The sequence below is a fragment of the Oncorhynchus nerka genome, linkage group LG13 (assembly GCF_034236695.1).
Source record: "Oncorhynchus nerka isolate Pitt River linkage group LG13, Oner_Uvic_2.0, whole genome shotgun sequence".
In the NCBI taxonomy this organism is placed as follows: Eukaryota; Metazoa; Chordata; class Actinopteri; order Salmoniformes; family Salmonidae; genus Oncorhynchus; species Oncorhynchus nerka.
Genome location: NC_088408.1, coordinates 62853783 through 62871717, shown reverse-complemented (window position 1 = coordinate 62871717; position 17935 = coordinate 62853783). Strand labels below are relative to the sequence as shown.

Genomic DNA, 17935 nt, shown 5'->3' with positions numbered 1-17935 from the left:
TTCGATACTGTGAACCATCAGATCCTCCTCTCCACCCTCTCCGAGTTGGGCATCTCCGGCGCGGCCCACGCTTGGATTGCGTCCTACCTGACAGGTCGCTCCTACCAGGTGGCGTGGCGAGAATCTGTCTCCTCACCACGCGCTCTCACCACTGGCGTCCCCCAGGGCTCTGTTCTAGGCCCTCTCCTATTCTCGCTATACACCAAGTCACTTGGCTCTGTCATAACCTCACATGGTCTCTCCTATCATTGCTATGCAGACGACACACAATTAATCTTCTCCTTTCCCCCTTCTGATGACCAGGTGGCGAACGCATCTCTGCATGTCTGGCAGACATATCAGTGTGGATGACGGATCACCACCTCAAGCTGAACCTCGGCAAGACGGAGCTGCTCTTCCTCCCGGGGAAGGACTGCCCGTTCCATGATCTCGCCATCACGGTTGACAACTCCATTGTGTCCTCCTCCCAGAGCGCTAAGAACCTTGGCGTGATCCTGGACAACACCCTGTCGTTCTCAACTAACATCAAGGCGGTGGCCCGTTCTTGTAGGTTCATGCTCTACAACATCCGCAGAGTACGACCCTGCCTCACACAGGAAGCAGCGCAGGTCCTAATCCAGGCACTTGTCATCTCCCGTCTGGATTACTGCAACTCGCTGTTGGCTGGGCTCCCTGCCTGTGCCATTAAACCCCTACAACTCATCCAGAACGCCGCAGCCCGTCTGGTGTTCAACCTTCCCAAGTTCTCTCACGTCACCCCGCTCCTCCGCTCTCTCCACTGGCTTCCAGTTGAAGCTCGCATCTGCTACAAGACCATGGTGCTTGCCTACGGAGCTGTGAGGGGAACGGCACCTCAGTACCTCCAGGCTCTGATCAGGCCCTACACCCAAACAAGGGCACTGCGTTCATCCACCTCTGGCCTGCTCGCCTCCCTACCACTGAGGAAGTACAGTTCCCGCGCAGCCCAGTCAAAACTGTTCGCTGCTCTGGCCCCCCAATGGTGGAACAAACTCCCTCACGACGCCAGGACAGCGGAGTCAATCACCACCTTCCGGAGACACCTGAAACCCCACCTCTTTCAGGAATACCTAGGATAGGATAAAGTAATCCTTCTCACCCCCCTTAAAAGATTTAGATGCACTATTGTAAAGTGGCTGTTCCACTGGATGTCTTAAGGTGAACGCACCAATTTGTAAGTCGCTCTGGATAAGAGCGTCTGCTAAATGACTTAAATGTAAATGTAAATGTACAGTTAAAACAGGTAATGAGTGGAGAACAGGAGGGATCTTAAAGAAAAACTAACAGGTCTGTGAGAGACGGAATTCTTACTGGTTGGTAGGTGATCAAATACTTATGTCATGCAATAAAATACAAATTAATTATTTAAAAATGTAATTTTCTGGATTTTTGTTTTAGATTCCGTCTCTCACAGTTGAAGTGTACCTATAATAAAAATTACAGACCTCTACATGCTTTGTAAGTAGGGAAAACCTTCAAAATCGGCAGTGTATTAAATACTTGTTCTCCCCACTGTATGTAATATTATATTTATTTATTACCTTGCACTTACCACATGAATACCTTCAAGTCACTTTGTTTCTAAGGACTTTGCCTTCTGTTACCATAAATGTTTGTTTTAAAATGGCGGTAAAATGAACTTGTGTCTGTTTCCAAGTAGATACAATGTAGTTACTTGTGAAATACCACCACATTCTCATGAAGACAACAATAAATATGTCTGGGATCTTACCCTGTTGTTTCACTTACAGGGTAGATACAAGGTAAGAAGGCTTTAAATGAAGCCATTGCTAATACCATGCAAACACCAGATACTTGCAGGTCATTAATGCTCTTAATGATTTAGTCAAATTATTGTGTAGACATAATGTACCAAGTAATTTTCCTATAGTTACTAGGTATGTACAGTGCCTTCAGAAAGTATTCGCACACTTTGACTTTTTCCACATTTTGTTGTGTTACACTCTGAATTTAAAATGTAATCACTGACCTATACACAATACCCCATATTGTCAAAGTGGAATAATATTTTTAGAAATGTGTACAAATGAATTAAAATTGAAAATCTGAAATATCTTGAGTCAATTATTATTCAACCTCTTTGTGATGGCAAGCCTAAATAAGTTCAGGAGTAAAAATGTACTTAACAAGACACATAATAAGCTGTATGGACTCACTCTGTGTGCAATAATATAGTTTAATTAACATAATTATTTTATGAAAAGTGAAAAGTGTTGTTTCATGGTACCACCTTCACACTTGAAGGGTAGGTACACGGTAAGAGGGCTGTAAAATGAAACCGTTGGCTAATAACATGTAAATACCAGATACTTGCAGGTCAACTAACACTCTTTAGGATTTAGTCAAATTATTGTGTAGACATTTTTTTAACCTTTATTTAACTAGGCAAGTCAGTTAAGAACAAATTATTATTTAGAATAACAGCCTACCCCGGCAAATCCTAAACCCGGACTAGGCTGGGCCAATTGTGCGCCGCCCTGTGGGACTCCCAATCACAGCCGGTTGTGATACAGCCTGGAATCGAAGTGACACCTCTAGCACTGAGATGCAGTGCCTTAGATCGCTGCGCCACTGGGGAGCCCATAATGTACCACATAATTTTCTTGGAGTTACTAGGTAAGTATGTTGTAATGGCTGTAAAATTAAGTGGGGTCTGTTTCCAGGTAGATTCCAGATAGATCCCACAAAGACCACAGCAAATCTGTCTGTGATATTACCCTGTTGTTACGTGATACTAGCTTCACACTTACATGGTTGGTACGGGCTAAGAGGGCTGTAAAATGAAGCTGTTCATATTACCATGTAAATATCAAATACCTTCAAGCTTACTGGCGTGCAAAATAAAAGTGGGAACATTTCAAGTTCAATTAATGAAAATCAACAAGAGGTCAGTAGAAACACATTTGTATTAATGTACAAACATATAACCATACAAGTTAGCATCACAACAAAAGTGAACTGCATTTATATATATGTAGAAACCAAACTGCCGGCTAAACACCATTCATTTGAATGGAGGGCTAATATGTTCATAAATAGCACTCTTTTAATTCCGGTATGATAATCAATATGTGTACTAACAGATGATGCCACTTTTTATAAAAAGAAGGACGGCTATGGATTGTGGTGAGCTTGTATATCATTGGTGACATAAGAGATTTGGATATAATGATGTACTGTATGTCTCCGCCCTAAAAATGTGCTTTTTTTGTCCACGTCTCTGGTGACATTGAAAAGTAGCTAGCTTAGTGTATTCATAGCAACACTAACGAGTCAATTCCGGGTAACATAATTTTGAAAATTTGTCACAGTAGAAACATCACAGTAGAAACATTTTAAAAACATATACACATTTTTGTTGATATTTTCTCACAATGTAAGTATAATTGTGCATACTAATGCAACATTGTGCACTATATGCAAGACAAAAAATAATATTGATTTCGTATCAAATATATAGCGTTTTACTGCAGACTTTTACTTTGAAAACCAAAATCGAAAACTGGAGAGTTAAGTACATGCAGTGATTTATATCGGAATTATGTTTTTATATGTTTATTCTAGCTCTGACATTCTGCTAGTTAATTTAAGCTAACGAATCGCTATTGTTATTGCATTGTGTGTTAGTATGCTAGCTAGCTTAATTTTCTAACTTAGCTTGTTTTTGTAGAGATTGTATCTAGCTCTTTTGAGTGTTTAGATACTGTCTTGTTAGGAGATAATATGCTTGTGGAAATGTTTTATTTATGCATAGTTTGTGTATACTCGTTTAGTAAATTTGCAGCATTTCTTCTGTTATGTTAAATAGACTGTTATCTTCCTTCTCATCTGCTTTGGCTAGCAATCTTCTATGTTAGCTCATGATTGGAATGTAGGCCTAGTCATTCTAGTGAGCCTCCCTTCAGAGAACATCATTAAATCCGCAATTTTAGGAGTTGAGAAATAAACGTACTATCACTAGAAAGCTGGGATACCCTTCTTTTTAAATGTAGCCATTGAAATATGTGTTTCCCTGCCATTGTAGCAAGAAACAGGCCTAATATTTGTTAATTATTAGAGACCCGAAGACGGTTAGACTTGGCTTTCCTTTCACGCCTCCCTTGAAACTCTCTGGTGCCCCCCTGGGGAGGCGCACCTCACACTTTCCAAACCTCTGTTCTAATACAATGTTCTTCTACTTACCTCTGGTTGATTCTCAATAAATAAGCTTCACTCTGAGATGTGTGCTTGTCTTCATCGTGAAATGTTCGCATTTTTAAATTGCACTGTAGTTAACTTGAAAGTATTTGGTATGTACATGGTAATATGAACAGCTTCATTTTATGGCCTTCTTACACCGTACCTACGCTGTAAGAGTGAAGATGGTATCATGTAAAAAAAAAAGGGTAAGATCACAGACAGATTTGCTGTCATCTTCGTGGGATCTACCTGGAAACAGACACCACTTTACAGCCCTGTTACAACATACAGTGCCTTCAGAAAGTATTCATACGCCTTGACTTATTCCACATTTGTTGTGTTACAGCCTGAATTCAAAATGGATTTAATATATTTTTTTCCTCACCCATCTACCCACAATTCCCCATATGTTTTTAGACATTTTTTGCTAATTTATTGAGAATGAAATACAGAAATATCTCCTTTACATAAGTATTCACACGCCTGAGTTAATAGATGTTAGAATCATCTTTGGCAGCAATTACAGCAGTGAGTATTTTGGGATATTCTCTAAGAGCTTTGCACACCTTGATTGTCCAATCAATTAAAACCTTTTTTTTTTATTCTTCAAGCTCTGTCAAGTTGGTTGTTGATCATTGATTTTCAAGCCGATGTAAGTCAAAATTGTAACAAGGCCACTCGGGAACACTCAATGTCATCTTGGTAAGCAACTCCAGTGTATATTTGGCCTTGTGTTTTATGTTATTGTCCTGCTGAAAGGGGAATTTGTCTCCAAGTGTCTGTTAGAAAGCAGACTGAAGGTTTCCTTTACGATTTTACCTGTGTTTAGACCTATTCCATTTATTTTTATCCTAATAAATGCCCTATTCCTTGCTGATGACAAGCATACCCATAACATGATGCAGCCACCACCATGCTTGAAAATATGAAGAGTGTTATGTGATGTGTTGTGTTGGGTTTGCCCCAAACATAAATCTGTGTATTCAGGATGCAAAGTTAATTTCTTTGCCACATTTCTTCAAGTTTTACTTTAGCTTCTTATTGCAAACAAGATGCATGTTTTGTAAATTTTTTATTCTGTACAGGCTTCCTTCTTTTCACTCTGTCATTTAGGTTAGTATTGTGGAGTAACTACAATGTTGTTGATCCATCCTCAATTTTCTCCTATCACAGCCATTAGACTCTGCAACTGTTTTATGTAACACCATTGGCCTCAGGGTGAACTCCCTGAGCAGTTTCATTCCTGTCTGGCAAATGAGGTAGGAAGGACGCATGTATTTTTGTAGTGACTGGGTATATTGATACCCCATCCAGCGTGTAATGAATAACTTCATCATGCTCAAAGGGATATCCTCTCTTGGGTAGGGGGCAGTATTTTCACCTCCGGATGAAAAGTGTGCCCAAAGTAAACTCCCTGTTACTCAGGCCCACAAGCTAGGATATGCAAATAATCTAAAGTTTCTGAAACTGTTAAAATAATGTCTGTGAGTATAACAGAACTGATAAGGCAGGCCAAACCCAGAGGACAAACCATCCAGAGGATTTTATTTTTGAGGTCATAGGATTTTCCAATTGGTTTCCATGGGACACTCTTATTATTAGGAACCTGGTTGCAGTTCCTATGGCTTCCACTAGATGTCAACAGTCTTTAGAAATTGTTCAATGTTTTTCTTTTGAGAAATGAAGAAGTAGTTCATTGTAAGTGTCACTCCAGGTGGACTCTACTGTTTTGGTGAACTGGAGCGTGCTTCACATTATTTTTATCCGGTATTAGAAACAGTTTATTCCGTCTTAAATTTGATCGATTATTTACGTTTTACGCACCTGAGGTTGGATTAGGAACGTTGTTTGAAATGTTTGGACCAAGTTTACAGGTAACTTATTAAATACTTGTAGGCATGTTGGGCGAGTTGAAACCGGTGTATTTCTGAATCAAACGTGCCAAATAAATTGACATTTTTGGGACATAAAGAAGGACATTATCGAACAAAAGGACCATTTGTGATGTTTTTGGGACATTTTGGAGTGCCAACAGAAGAAGATCTTCAAAGTTAAGGCATTAATTATATCGCTATTTCTGACTTTTGTGGCGCACCTGCCTGGTTGAAATTTGATTTTCATGTGTTTGTATGCGGGGAGCTGTCCTCAGATAATTTGCTTTCGCCGTAAAGCCTTTTTGAAATCTGACACAGCGGCTGGATTAACAAGTTAAGCTTTATTTTGATGTATAACACACATATTTTCAAGAATGTTAAATATTTTAATTGGCTATTTTTGAATTTCGCGCTCTGCAATTGCAACGGATGATGGCCAGGTGGGACGCTACCGTCCTGCCCATAAGAAGATATTCAATGTCTGCTTTTTTTTACCCATCTACTATTAGGTGCCCTTCTTAGCAAGGCATTGGGAAAACCTCCCTGATCTGTGTTGTTTAATCTGTGTTTCAAATTCACAGCTCGACTGAGGGACTTTACAGATAATTGTATGTGTGGAGTAACGAGATGAGGTAGTCATTCAAAAAATGACGTTAAACACTATTATTGCACACAGAGTGAGTCCAGGCAACGTATTATGTGACTTATTAAGCAGATTTTTACTCCTGAAGTTATTTAAGCTTTCCATAGAAAAATAGGTTGAATCAAGACATTGCAGCTTTTAATTTTAATTTTTTGTTTTGTTGTTGTTGTAAACATTTTGAAAAACACAATTCCACTTTGACAAGGTGGGGTATTGTGTGTAGGCCAGTGACACAACATCTCCAGTTTAAATTCAGGCTGTAACACAACAAATGTGGAAAAAGTCACAGGGTGTGAATACTTTGTGAAGGCACTGTACATACCTAGTAACTTTAGGAAAATGACTAAGTACATTATGTCTACACAATCATTTGACTAAATCATTTGTTGACATGTAAGTATGGGGTATTTACATGGTATTAGCAACGGCTTCATTTTAAAGCCCTTACTTTGTACCTACCCTGTAAGTGTGAAGGTGGTCCCATGAAACAACAGGGTAAGATCACAGACATATTTGCTGTTGTCTTCATGAGATGGAGTCATCCAATGTGGTGGTATTTCACAAGTAACTACGTTGTATCTACCTGGAAACAGACAGCTTCGTTACAGTTTTACACTAATTAAGCATGTAGTACTTACTTACTTGGTTCCAGGTAATTACATTTGGGACTAAATTGTTAACATGTATTTACTTTTTGTTACTAGTTATTTACCTAGTTATTACCTAGAAAATACCATGCAGTAAAATGAAGGGTTACCAGGCACTCATTATGCAAACCAGGGGAATACACCAAACTGTAACCAAATAATAACCATGTTGTAACCCAGACTCACCTCCATCCCCAGCAGTTTCAGGGCTTTGGGCTGGAAAGGTAACAAAAACATGGTCATTGAGAAATCAACACCGTCAATGGGAATTCGTCACATAAAAAACTATGCACATACATAAAGGAACACAGACAGACCCACTTACACACACTCACAAGGCCAAGTGTTCAAATACAGAGAGAAATGCCATTCTGGTCTCAGAGCACTTCACATTACACTTAAAAGTGAAATACTCTATGTTGGATGATATGTTACGTTGTGTTTGGTATGTATTCATTTGTGGATCTCCATCATACATTTTCTATGTAATGTTATGAATTACAATTTGTATGATAGGTTAAGAATTGCAATTTGTACAACATGTTACGAATTGGAATTTGTATGTCTTTTGAATTTGCAAAACGTACAATATGCTACGATTTTGCAAAACATATGATATGTTACGAATTCCTATTTGTTGTTGCTAACGTTAGCTAGGGGTTGCTAGCTTTAGCTAGCTGGCTAACGTTAGCTAGGATAAGGGTTAGGGTTAGGGGTCAAGGTTAGGATTAGGCTTAGGGGAAAGGTTAGATAAAAGGGTTCAGGTTAGGGTTAGAGGAAGGGTTAGCTAACATGCAAAGTATTTGCTAATTAGTAAAAATGCTAAAGTTGTCTGTAATGAGATTTGAACAAGCGACCTTGGGGTTACTAGACGGTTGCATTATATGCCCACCCATCCACCTTGACCAACAACACTTCCTACCTTCTATCTTATGTAACAATAACAAACGTAACATATCATACTAATTTGAGTGTCCCGGATTTCCTTTTACCATGTTACCTCTTTGAGACCAGTCTGGAAATGCATACAGTGCATTCAGAAAGTATTCAGACCACCTCCCTTTTTCTACATTTTGTTATGTTACAGCCTTATTCTAAAATTGATTCAAAACATGTTTTTCCTCATCAATCTACACACAATCTATACATCTATGAGGGTGCCCATAAACACGGCATAGATATCATCCTAACCAATCTGCCCTCCAATTACACCTCTGCTGTCTTCAACCAGGATCTCAGCGATCCCTGCCTCATTGCCTGCGTCCGTAATGGGTCCGCGGTCAAACGACCACCCCTCATCATTGTCAAATGCTCCCAAAAACACTTCAGCAAGCAGGCCTTTCTAATCGACCTGGCCAGGGTATCCTGGAAGGATATTGACCTCATTCCGTCAGTAGAGGATGCCTGGTTATTCTTTAAAAGTGCTTTCCTCACCATCTTAAATAAGCATGCTCCGTTCAAAAATTTAGAACCAGGAACAGATATAGCTCTTGGTTCACTCCAGACCTGACTGCCCTTGACCAACACAAAAACATCCTGCGGTGTACTGCATTAGCATCGAATAGCCCCTGTGATATGCAACTTTTCAGGAAAGTAAGGAACCAATATACACAGGCAGTTAGGAAAGTAAAGGCTTGCTTTTTCAAACAGAAATTTGCATCCTGTAGCACAAACTCCAAAACGTTCTGAGACACTGTAAAGTCCATGGAGAATAAGAACACCTCCTCCCAGCTGCCCACTGCACTGAGGCTAGGAAACACTGTCACAACCGATAAATCCACGATAATTGAGAATTTAAACAAGCAATTTTCTATGGCTGGCCATGCCTTCCACCTGGCTACCCCTACCCCGGTCAACAGCCCTGAACCCCCCACGACAACTTGCCCTGATGTTCTGAAAGAGCTGCAAAATATGGACCCCTACAAATCAGCTGAGCTAGACAATCTGGACCCTCTCTTTCTAAAATTATCCACCGAAATTGTTGCAACCCCTATTACTAGCATGTTCAACCTCTCTTTCGTATCGTCTGATATCCCCAAAGATTGGAAAGCTGCCACGGTCATCCCCCTCTTCAAAGGGGAGACACTCTAGACCCAAACTGCTACAGACTATCTATCTTACCCTGCCTTTCTTCGGTCGTCGAAAGCCAAGTTAACAAAACAGATCACCGACCATTTCGAATCCCACTGTACCTTCTCCGCTATGCAATCTGGTTTCCGAGCTGGTCCTGGGGGCACTTCAGCCACGCTCAAGGTCCTAAACGATATCATAACCCCCATCAATAAGAGATAATAATGTGCATCTGTATTCATCGACCTGGCCAAGGCTTTCGACTCTGTCAATCACCACATTCTTATCGGCAGACTCAACAGCCTTGGTTTCTCAAATGACTGCCTCACCTGGTTCACCAACTACTTCTCAGACAGAGTTCAATGTGTCAAACCGGAGGGCCTGTTGCCCGGACCTCTTGCAGTCTCTATGCGGGTGCAACAGGGTACAATCCTGGGGCCGACTCTTTTCTCTGTATACATTAATGATGTCGCTCTTGCTGATGGTGATTCTCTGATCCACCTCTATGCAGACAACACCATTCTGTATACTTCTGGCCCATGTTTGGACACTGTGTTAACTAACCTCCAGACGAGCTTCAATGCCATACAACTCTCCTTCTGTGGCCTACAACTGCTCTTAAATGCAAGTAAAACTAAATGCATGCTCTTCAACCGATTGCTGCCCACACCTGCCCGCCTGTTTAGCATCACTACTCTGGACGGTTCTGATTTAGAATACAGTGGGGCAAAAAAGTATTTAGTCAGCCACCAATTGTGCAAGTTCTCCCACTTAAAAAGATGAGAGAGGCCTGTAATTTTCATCATAGGTACACTTCAACTATGACAGACAAAATGAGAAAAAAAAATCCAGAAAATCACATTGTAGGATTTTTAATGAATTTATTTGCAAATTATGGTGGAAAATAAGTATTTGGTCACCTACAAACAAGCAAGATTTCTGGCTCTCACAGACCTGTAACTTCTTCTTTAAGAGGCTCCTCTGTCCTCCACTCGTTACCTGTATTAATGGCACCTGTTTGAACTTGTTATCAGTATAAAAGACACCTGTCCACAACCTCAAACAGTCACACTCCAAACTCCACTATGGCCAAGATCAAAGAGTTCCACTCTGGAGTTGGGAAAACCTTCCAGAGGGACAACCATCTCTGCAGCACTCCACCAACCAGGCCTTTATGGTAGAGTGTCCAGAAGTAAGCCACTCCTCAGTAAAAGGCACATGATAGCCTGCTTGGAGTCGCCAAAAGGCACCTAAAGGACTCTTAAACCATGAGAAACAAGATTCTCTGGTCTGATGAAGCCAAGATTGAACTCTTTGGCCTGAATACCAAACATCACGTCTGGCACCATCCTTAAGGTGAAGCATGGTGAAGCATGGTGGTGGCAGCATCATGCTGTGGGGATGTTTTTCAGCGGCAGGGACTGGGAGACTAGTCAGGATTGAGGGAAAGATGAACGGAGGAAAGTACAGAGAGATCCTTGATGAAAATCTGCTCCAGTGCGCTAAGGACCTCAGAGTAAGGCGAAGGTTCCCCTTCCAACAAGACAACAAGCCTAAACACACAGCCAAGACAATGCAGGATTGGCTTCAGGACAAGTCTCTGAATGTCCTTGAGTGGCCCAGCCGGAGCCCGGACTTAAACCAGATCTAACAACTCTGGAGAGACCTGAAAATAGCTGTGCAGCGACGCTCCCCATCCAACCAGACAGAGCTTGAGATGATTTGCAGAGAAGAATGGGAGAAACTCCCCAAATACAGGCGTGCCAAGCTTGTAGCTTGTAGCGTCATGCCCAAAAAGACTCAAGGCTGTAATCACTGCCAAAGATGCTTCAACAAAGTTAAGGGTCTGAACACTCATATTTCAGTTTTCTATTTGTATTACATTTGCAAACATTTATAAAAACGTATTTTTGCTTTTTCATTAATGGGCAATGTGTATAGGTTGATGAGGGGGATTAAAACAATGTAATACATTTTAGAATAAGGCTGTTACGTAACAGAATGTGGAAAATGGCAAGGAGTCTGTATAATTTCTGAATGCACTGTATGTTCCAACACAATTAAATAGCACAACTGTCCTGTTCTAGACCAACAGTAACCTGTTCGAGCCCAGACAGTAACCTGTTCGAGACCAGACAGTAACCTGTTCTAGACCAGACAGTAACCTGTTCTAGACCAGACAGTAACCTGTTCTAGACCAGACAGTAACCTGTTCGAGACCAGACAGTAACCTGTTCGAGACCAGACAGTAACCTGTTCTAGACCAGACAGTAACCTGTTCGAGACCAGACAGTAACCTGTTCTAGACCAGACAGTAACCTGTTCGAGACCAGACAGTAACCTGTTCGAGCCCAGACAGTAACCTGTTCGAGACCAGACAGTAACCTGTTCGAGACCAAACAGTAACCTGTTCGAGACCAGACAGTAACCTGTTCAAGACCAGACAGTAACCTGTTCGAGACCAGACAGTAACCTGTTCTAGACCATCAGTAACCTGTTCGAGACCAACAGTAACCTGTTCGAGACCAGACAGTAACCGGTTCTAGATCAACAGCAATCTGTTATAGATAAACAGTAACCTGTTGTCTTTAGATAGTCACCTGTTACTGTAACCTGATATATTTCATATCTGTGTGTTTGTCTGTGTAAGGGGGTGGCTGGCTAAATGGAGCTCCATGCAGCAGCAGGCACTTCGTTTTAAAGCAGGCTGTGTACAAATTATGCATTAATGAGCCATCATGTGACCTGCTTCCCCAACTGCTGGTAAAAATAACTCAGGCCTCCTGTGGGGATGTTGATATCTGCACCTATTTCAGGATTATTCCTACCACATTGTGTGTTTGTGTGTGTGTTTGTTCCTGTATTCACACTGCGTTTTCATCTAAGATGACACTGTCACTGTGCCCAAATCGTTTTAAAACAGATCACAGCTCATTTAGATGTCTACCTCTTAGTCCTGAATCCTCGGTCTCTCTCGCTCTATCCTTCACTTTTTCTCTCTTTTCAACCTCATGCACACATGCATACATACACACTACATAGTCATTGGCTGATGTTGATGGACTAGACATTGCTCTACACAATAGTCCTAGAATAGCCATGTTCTATAGTTGACATTTAGTCCGTTCTTCAAGGAGCCTTGTCTTGAAGGAGGCCTGGAAACTGAACAATCAACAACAACACACATCTCTATAGACGGTTTAGTTGAGAACGTCACAAGAAACGATGTGCACGCTTCACTGGGGCAGAAGGCCCTGTCTTTTTGTGATACTGGATGGCCAGATGGCTAGCAACAATGACAAGAAAGTGCCATGTGGGAAATCTAAAGTAGCTTGTTTCAATTAGTTTTATCCTGATACCATGTCTGGTTTTTAAGTGTTTTGACTGATGCCAAAATCTATGCTGATATGGCTCAAATTCAATAGCTAGCTAACTACCAACTGTAACAATGTATTTGAGAGGAAACAAATGCTCATTGTGCATCTTTATTTACGTTTTCAATAAACATTGAAGACAGACTGTAGTTTAAATGTGGTAAACAACCTAAGCCAACCCTGTCTGTTTTGCCCCATAGTTGCCCACACAGTTTTTTTGCTTAACAACCAACCCATCTATTTCACAAGCGTTGTTCCGAGCAGTATAGTGCAGTGCAGTGAGGCAATGATCTCTGCATTCTATTGCTAGTTTGGGAGAGTTTGCAGGCAGAGGGAGAAAAGGAGACCGTATCCCTAGTGCAGATTTAGACGTAGAGGGATATGCATATTTATGTATATTAATTTACAGCATCGTCCCTTGATCACACAAAAAAAGGTTACGTAAGCACCAAATTTACATTACTGCGGGTTGGCTTTCACTGAAAGCATACCTGAGGTGAGTTTACCAGATTACTAATAGTAGGTTTGTTTATGGTACCCAAGACCCGTCTGGGAGTTAATTTGACCATGGGAAAACTAGGAACTAAAGCGTAAATACCGTAACACAATGAATGTTCGATTCAATTGATCCCACAGAGACAAGTAGACATGCAGACACATGCACATGCATCATTAGCAGAATAGGAAACTGTAAAGCTGGTCCGTCACTCACTCTTTTGGGTCCAAAGAGGTTATGATACAGAGTTCTAAACCTCTTCCTGGTGTAGTTGCATCTGTAAGCTCCGCCCATCAAGTACTCAATGACCAATCCGATGTCAATGAGACTAATGCGGTAGTCTGGTGGCAGGTTACCCTGGGGACCAAGAGATTGGTCAGACAAAACCGCACACCCCCCCATGGCAGCTGAGCATACGACGGTGAAAGGAAGGGAAAACAACCCACACAAATCAGACACACTTCACTTCACACATCTACACACTTGTTTTGTGTTAATAATAATACGTGATTAGTTGATTCACCTTGAAGTAGATCCAACTGAACACGGGATATTCTTGCTTAGAAAAAACACACAAGGTCAGTGAGTATACAGCACAAGGCCAAGGAGAGATGGGAGACACAGACCCCCGATAAGATCACAGAGTTTATAACCTAGTTTAAATGAACTTCTCTGAGCTTAGTTTAATTTAACTTAGTTCAACAGCACTGAGATAGACATCAGTATACTGTACTCTGAGAGAAGAGGGGTAGAGGAGTAAAGGAAGGAGGAGGAAAAGGGGAAAGAAGAGGGAGACCACAAAAATAGGGGAAATGTTAAGGAGAAGATGGAAAATTGCAAATCTTGAGGAAATTGAAATATGTACAAATCTGATCAATGCTTACTTAATTTGCCTGATCACTCTGTGCTCTTTTGCATTTGTAACGTATGGCCAGATCGTATCAGGGGTTCAGTGCTGGAAGAGAAAGACGGACAGATGTCTGAAGATGAGGATAACAGGAGTACAAATGAGAGAGCGTTTTTTGATAGAAATGGACCTTCATCATCCACCTTCAGATAGAAATCAGAGCTCTCTGATCCAGTGGGGGCTGGGGGAGGGAGAAATTGGGAGGATGGGCTGGGACAATGATCATACATCGACGGATGATTTGATACCATCTCATCCCCTGGTCACTTTTAGTGGAACGCTCCCTGTATCCCCTTGTCAAAAAGCGCTCCATTTGGTTTCTGTTATCCCAGTAAAGCCTCACAATTATCCAGCCAAAGCTCAGTCAAAGCTTAGTCACAGCTAGTTTAAGTTACAGGCTAATGCGGGGCTGCAGCTGGAAGCATCGCGATTAGTAAATGTGCTCTCTAACATAGGAAAATGCTCTCAAACAGCATAATCATTCTGATCAAACCTACAGTGCCTTTCTCCTTTATCTTCAATTGATTGCATTGGGAAATTGTATGTATATGGCAACTAACTGACTAACTGACTAACTAACATTATTTAAAAAAATATGTAACAATTACTGTAACAACTTGCTTTCATGATGCTAGATACGGAAGGCTGAACCCAATTCGTTTTTATCACAAGTAACTTCAGGTTGTCTCATTCCAGCACCAGGGGCTCCAGAGGTTAGAGTTCAGGGGCAAGTTACACACTAAAGCCAATAACAAGCATCAATAAAAATGCCTGAAACCCGATTCTTCACTCTTCACCTGAAGTGTGCATTAGCACACTCCTGCTCATGGACTTAACAATGGCGTCCCTGCATCTGATGCTTACACTGACAATTCAATGCTTTTAAATCCATGATGGGCAATTGCACACTTCAAACAGAAGGGTTTGGAATCATGATGTAGCCAATGACAGTCTAAGCTTTCCTCCAGAAAGAGAAAAGGGGAACAGTATACGTTTGGGCCACTCTGGTTGAGGCAATGTATCCTACTACTGCACACCAATACCATACATTCACTAGTACCATACCTTCACACAGCAGGACAAGAGGAAGAGAGGAAAACACAGATATTTGGCAAAAGCCTAAAGAGCCATGCACTACGGTTAAATATTAGACTTCATTTCTCAGGACAAGAATAGACTGACGAGTTTCAGAAGAAAGTGCTTTGTTTCTGGCCATTCCGAGCCTGTAATCGAACCCACAAATGCTGATGCTCCAGATACTCAACTTGTCTAAAGAAGGCCAGTTTTATTGCTTCTTTAATCAGGGACAACAGTTTTCAGCAGTGCATCATAATTGCAAAAAAGGTTTTCTCATGAGCAATTAGCCTTTTAAAATTATACATTTAGATTAGCTAACATAACGTGCCATTGGAACACTCCTGTGTTCCAATGGCACGTTATGTTAGCTAATGGTTGCTGATAATGGGCCTCTGTACACCTATGATGATATTCCATTTAAAAAAATCTGCCGTTTCCAGCTACAATAGTCATTTCCAACATTAACAATGTCTACACTGTGTTTCTGATCAATTTGATGTTATTTTAATGGACAAAAAAAATGTGCTTTTCTTTCAAAAACAAGGACATTTCTAAGTGAACCCAAACTTTGGAACGGTAGTGTATATTCCAATATCAGTTAATTGGTGTGAGTTAGTGATAACCTATCCGTAATAACCCATCCGCAACCGCCTGACTATATGTGACAAAGTGGAATATGATCATTTGTATATATGTAGCTTCTCTTCTGTCACTACTTGTTGCCCTGAACAACGAAATAAACCCTTTCTCACCAGAGTAAAGTCATAAATCGATAGAAGGAATGCTTCAATGTAGTTGACGTCGGTACAATTTGTTTTCTTTTTCCTCTTTCATCTCTGCTTCTCTTGTACAGCAAAGGTGTTTACAGCCCAGGGAGGAAATGCAAAAATTTTAAAAAGGGAAAGATTTTCGGTGCAAAATTTCCAATTTGACTGGTTTTAAGGAAATATAAAGCTGTTAAAACAACCCAACATGTTTTTGATAATATTTCAGTTCAGCTTGGATGCATATTTTATGTGGTTGAAACACTATCAGCTTTTATGATGATGATAAATATAGCACTTTTAGAGACAATCCTTAACCATTCATTCCCTTAAGATGCTTCAAGAACTTGATCAAGAGTAACATTTTTATGCAATAAATGCTTAATTCTGCAGGATTAAAAATGATATTAGGGTATGTGAGAGGTTATAGACCTACAATCGGTTGCCAGATTTCAGTGAGGCTACTTTAAACCCTTTTTCTTCTGTCCCTCCCTTCTATAACATTAGACTACTGTTCTGGTCCTCTCTTCTATAGCATTAGACTACTGTTCTGGTCCTCCCTTCTATAGAATTAGACTACTGTTCTGGTCCTCTCTTCTATAGAATTAGACTACTGTTCTGGTCCTCCCTTCTATAACATTAGGCTATTCTTCTGTCCCTCCCTTCTATAACATTAGACTACTGTTCTGGTCCTCTCTTCTATAGCATTAGACTACTGTTCTGGTCCTCTCTTCTATAACATTAGACTACTGTTCTGGTCCTCTCTTCTATAACATTAGACTACTGTTCTGGTCCTCTCTTCTATAGCATTAGACTACTGTTCTGGTCCTCTCTTCTATAACATTAGACTACTGTTCTGGTCCTCTCTTCTATAACATTAGACTACTGTTCGTTCTGGTCCTCTCTTCTATAACATTAGACGACTGTTCTGGTCCTCTCTTCTATAACATTAGACTACTGTTCTGGTCCTCTCTTCTATAACATTAGATGACAGTTCTGTCCCTCCCTTCTATTTATTTTAACTCTCCATTTCACAGCTTTTCTCTTATTGAATTTAACCCCAACATTGTCAAATAAAATAAAATAAAATGTAATTGTCCTTCATTACTCTTTTTGTCTCAGTGGATCGACGTGAACTTTTTCTGCCCAAGGTCCCAAAGGCATTTGGTAATTGCCGTGTATTTGGCACACTTCAGTTAGACCCAAAAGCTTAGGCTTAGGCTACGCACTGACACCATATACAAATGTTGAAAGAAAAATGTCAATGTAGCCTGTAGAAATGAATTGCAAAAGAATGACAGATTTCTGTATTTTAACCCATTGTTTTATCTTTATTCAACCGCCAACCACTTGCCCTTCATCCACACAATATTTCATGACCTTTAACCTGCCCGCCTCACAGATATAACCCGCGGGGGCTGCGGCCTGAGCATCATTAGTGTGCGTGTGCACGTGTGTGTGTGTGTGTGTGTGTGTGTGTGTGTGTGTGTGTGTGTGTGTGTGTGTGTGTGTGTGTGAGATTGATTAGTCCAATCCCCTGAAATACCGGAACCCTTCTCACCCTGCGTACAGAGCTAAGGACTTTGGGAAAGTTTAGATCGTGGATGGTTACACCATGACTCACCGTAACCTCTACAGCTCTCCCATTGTAGCACATGTTACTGCAATCCATTATGCTTCGATTAATCTGATCTGAATACTGATGCTGCTGACCTTTCTATGAGCTCCCACTAGAGGTCATAATCTTGAATTAAGGACGCGTACAATTGTTTTGTTACATAGGTACTGTAGTCCGGTCAGATTATTATCTAAAGGCTTTGGGGTAACACTGTCACAAATTTAATAATAACTTATTAATGAACGAT

At 40.8% G+C, this 17935-nt stretch overlaps 1 protein-coding gene across 1 annotated transcript in view; it reads right to left on the bottom strand.

Moving 5' to 3' along the window:
- trpm3 (transient receptor potential cation channel, subfamily M, member 3) overlaps window positions 1-17935 on the bottom strand; it is a 126930-nt gene that overhangs the window by 59534 nt on the left and 49461 nt on the right. Inside the window, 2 exon segments of the mRNA XM_065026991.1 lie at window positions 7569-7598; window positions 13539-13679. Of these exon segments, the coding sequence (XP_064883063.1) occupies window positions 7569-7598; window positions 13539-13679 (171 nt within the window).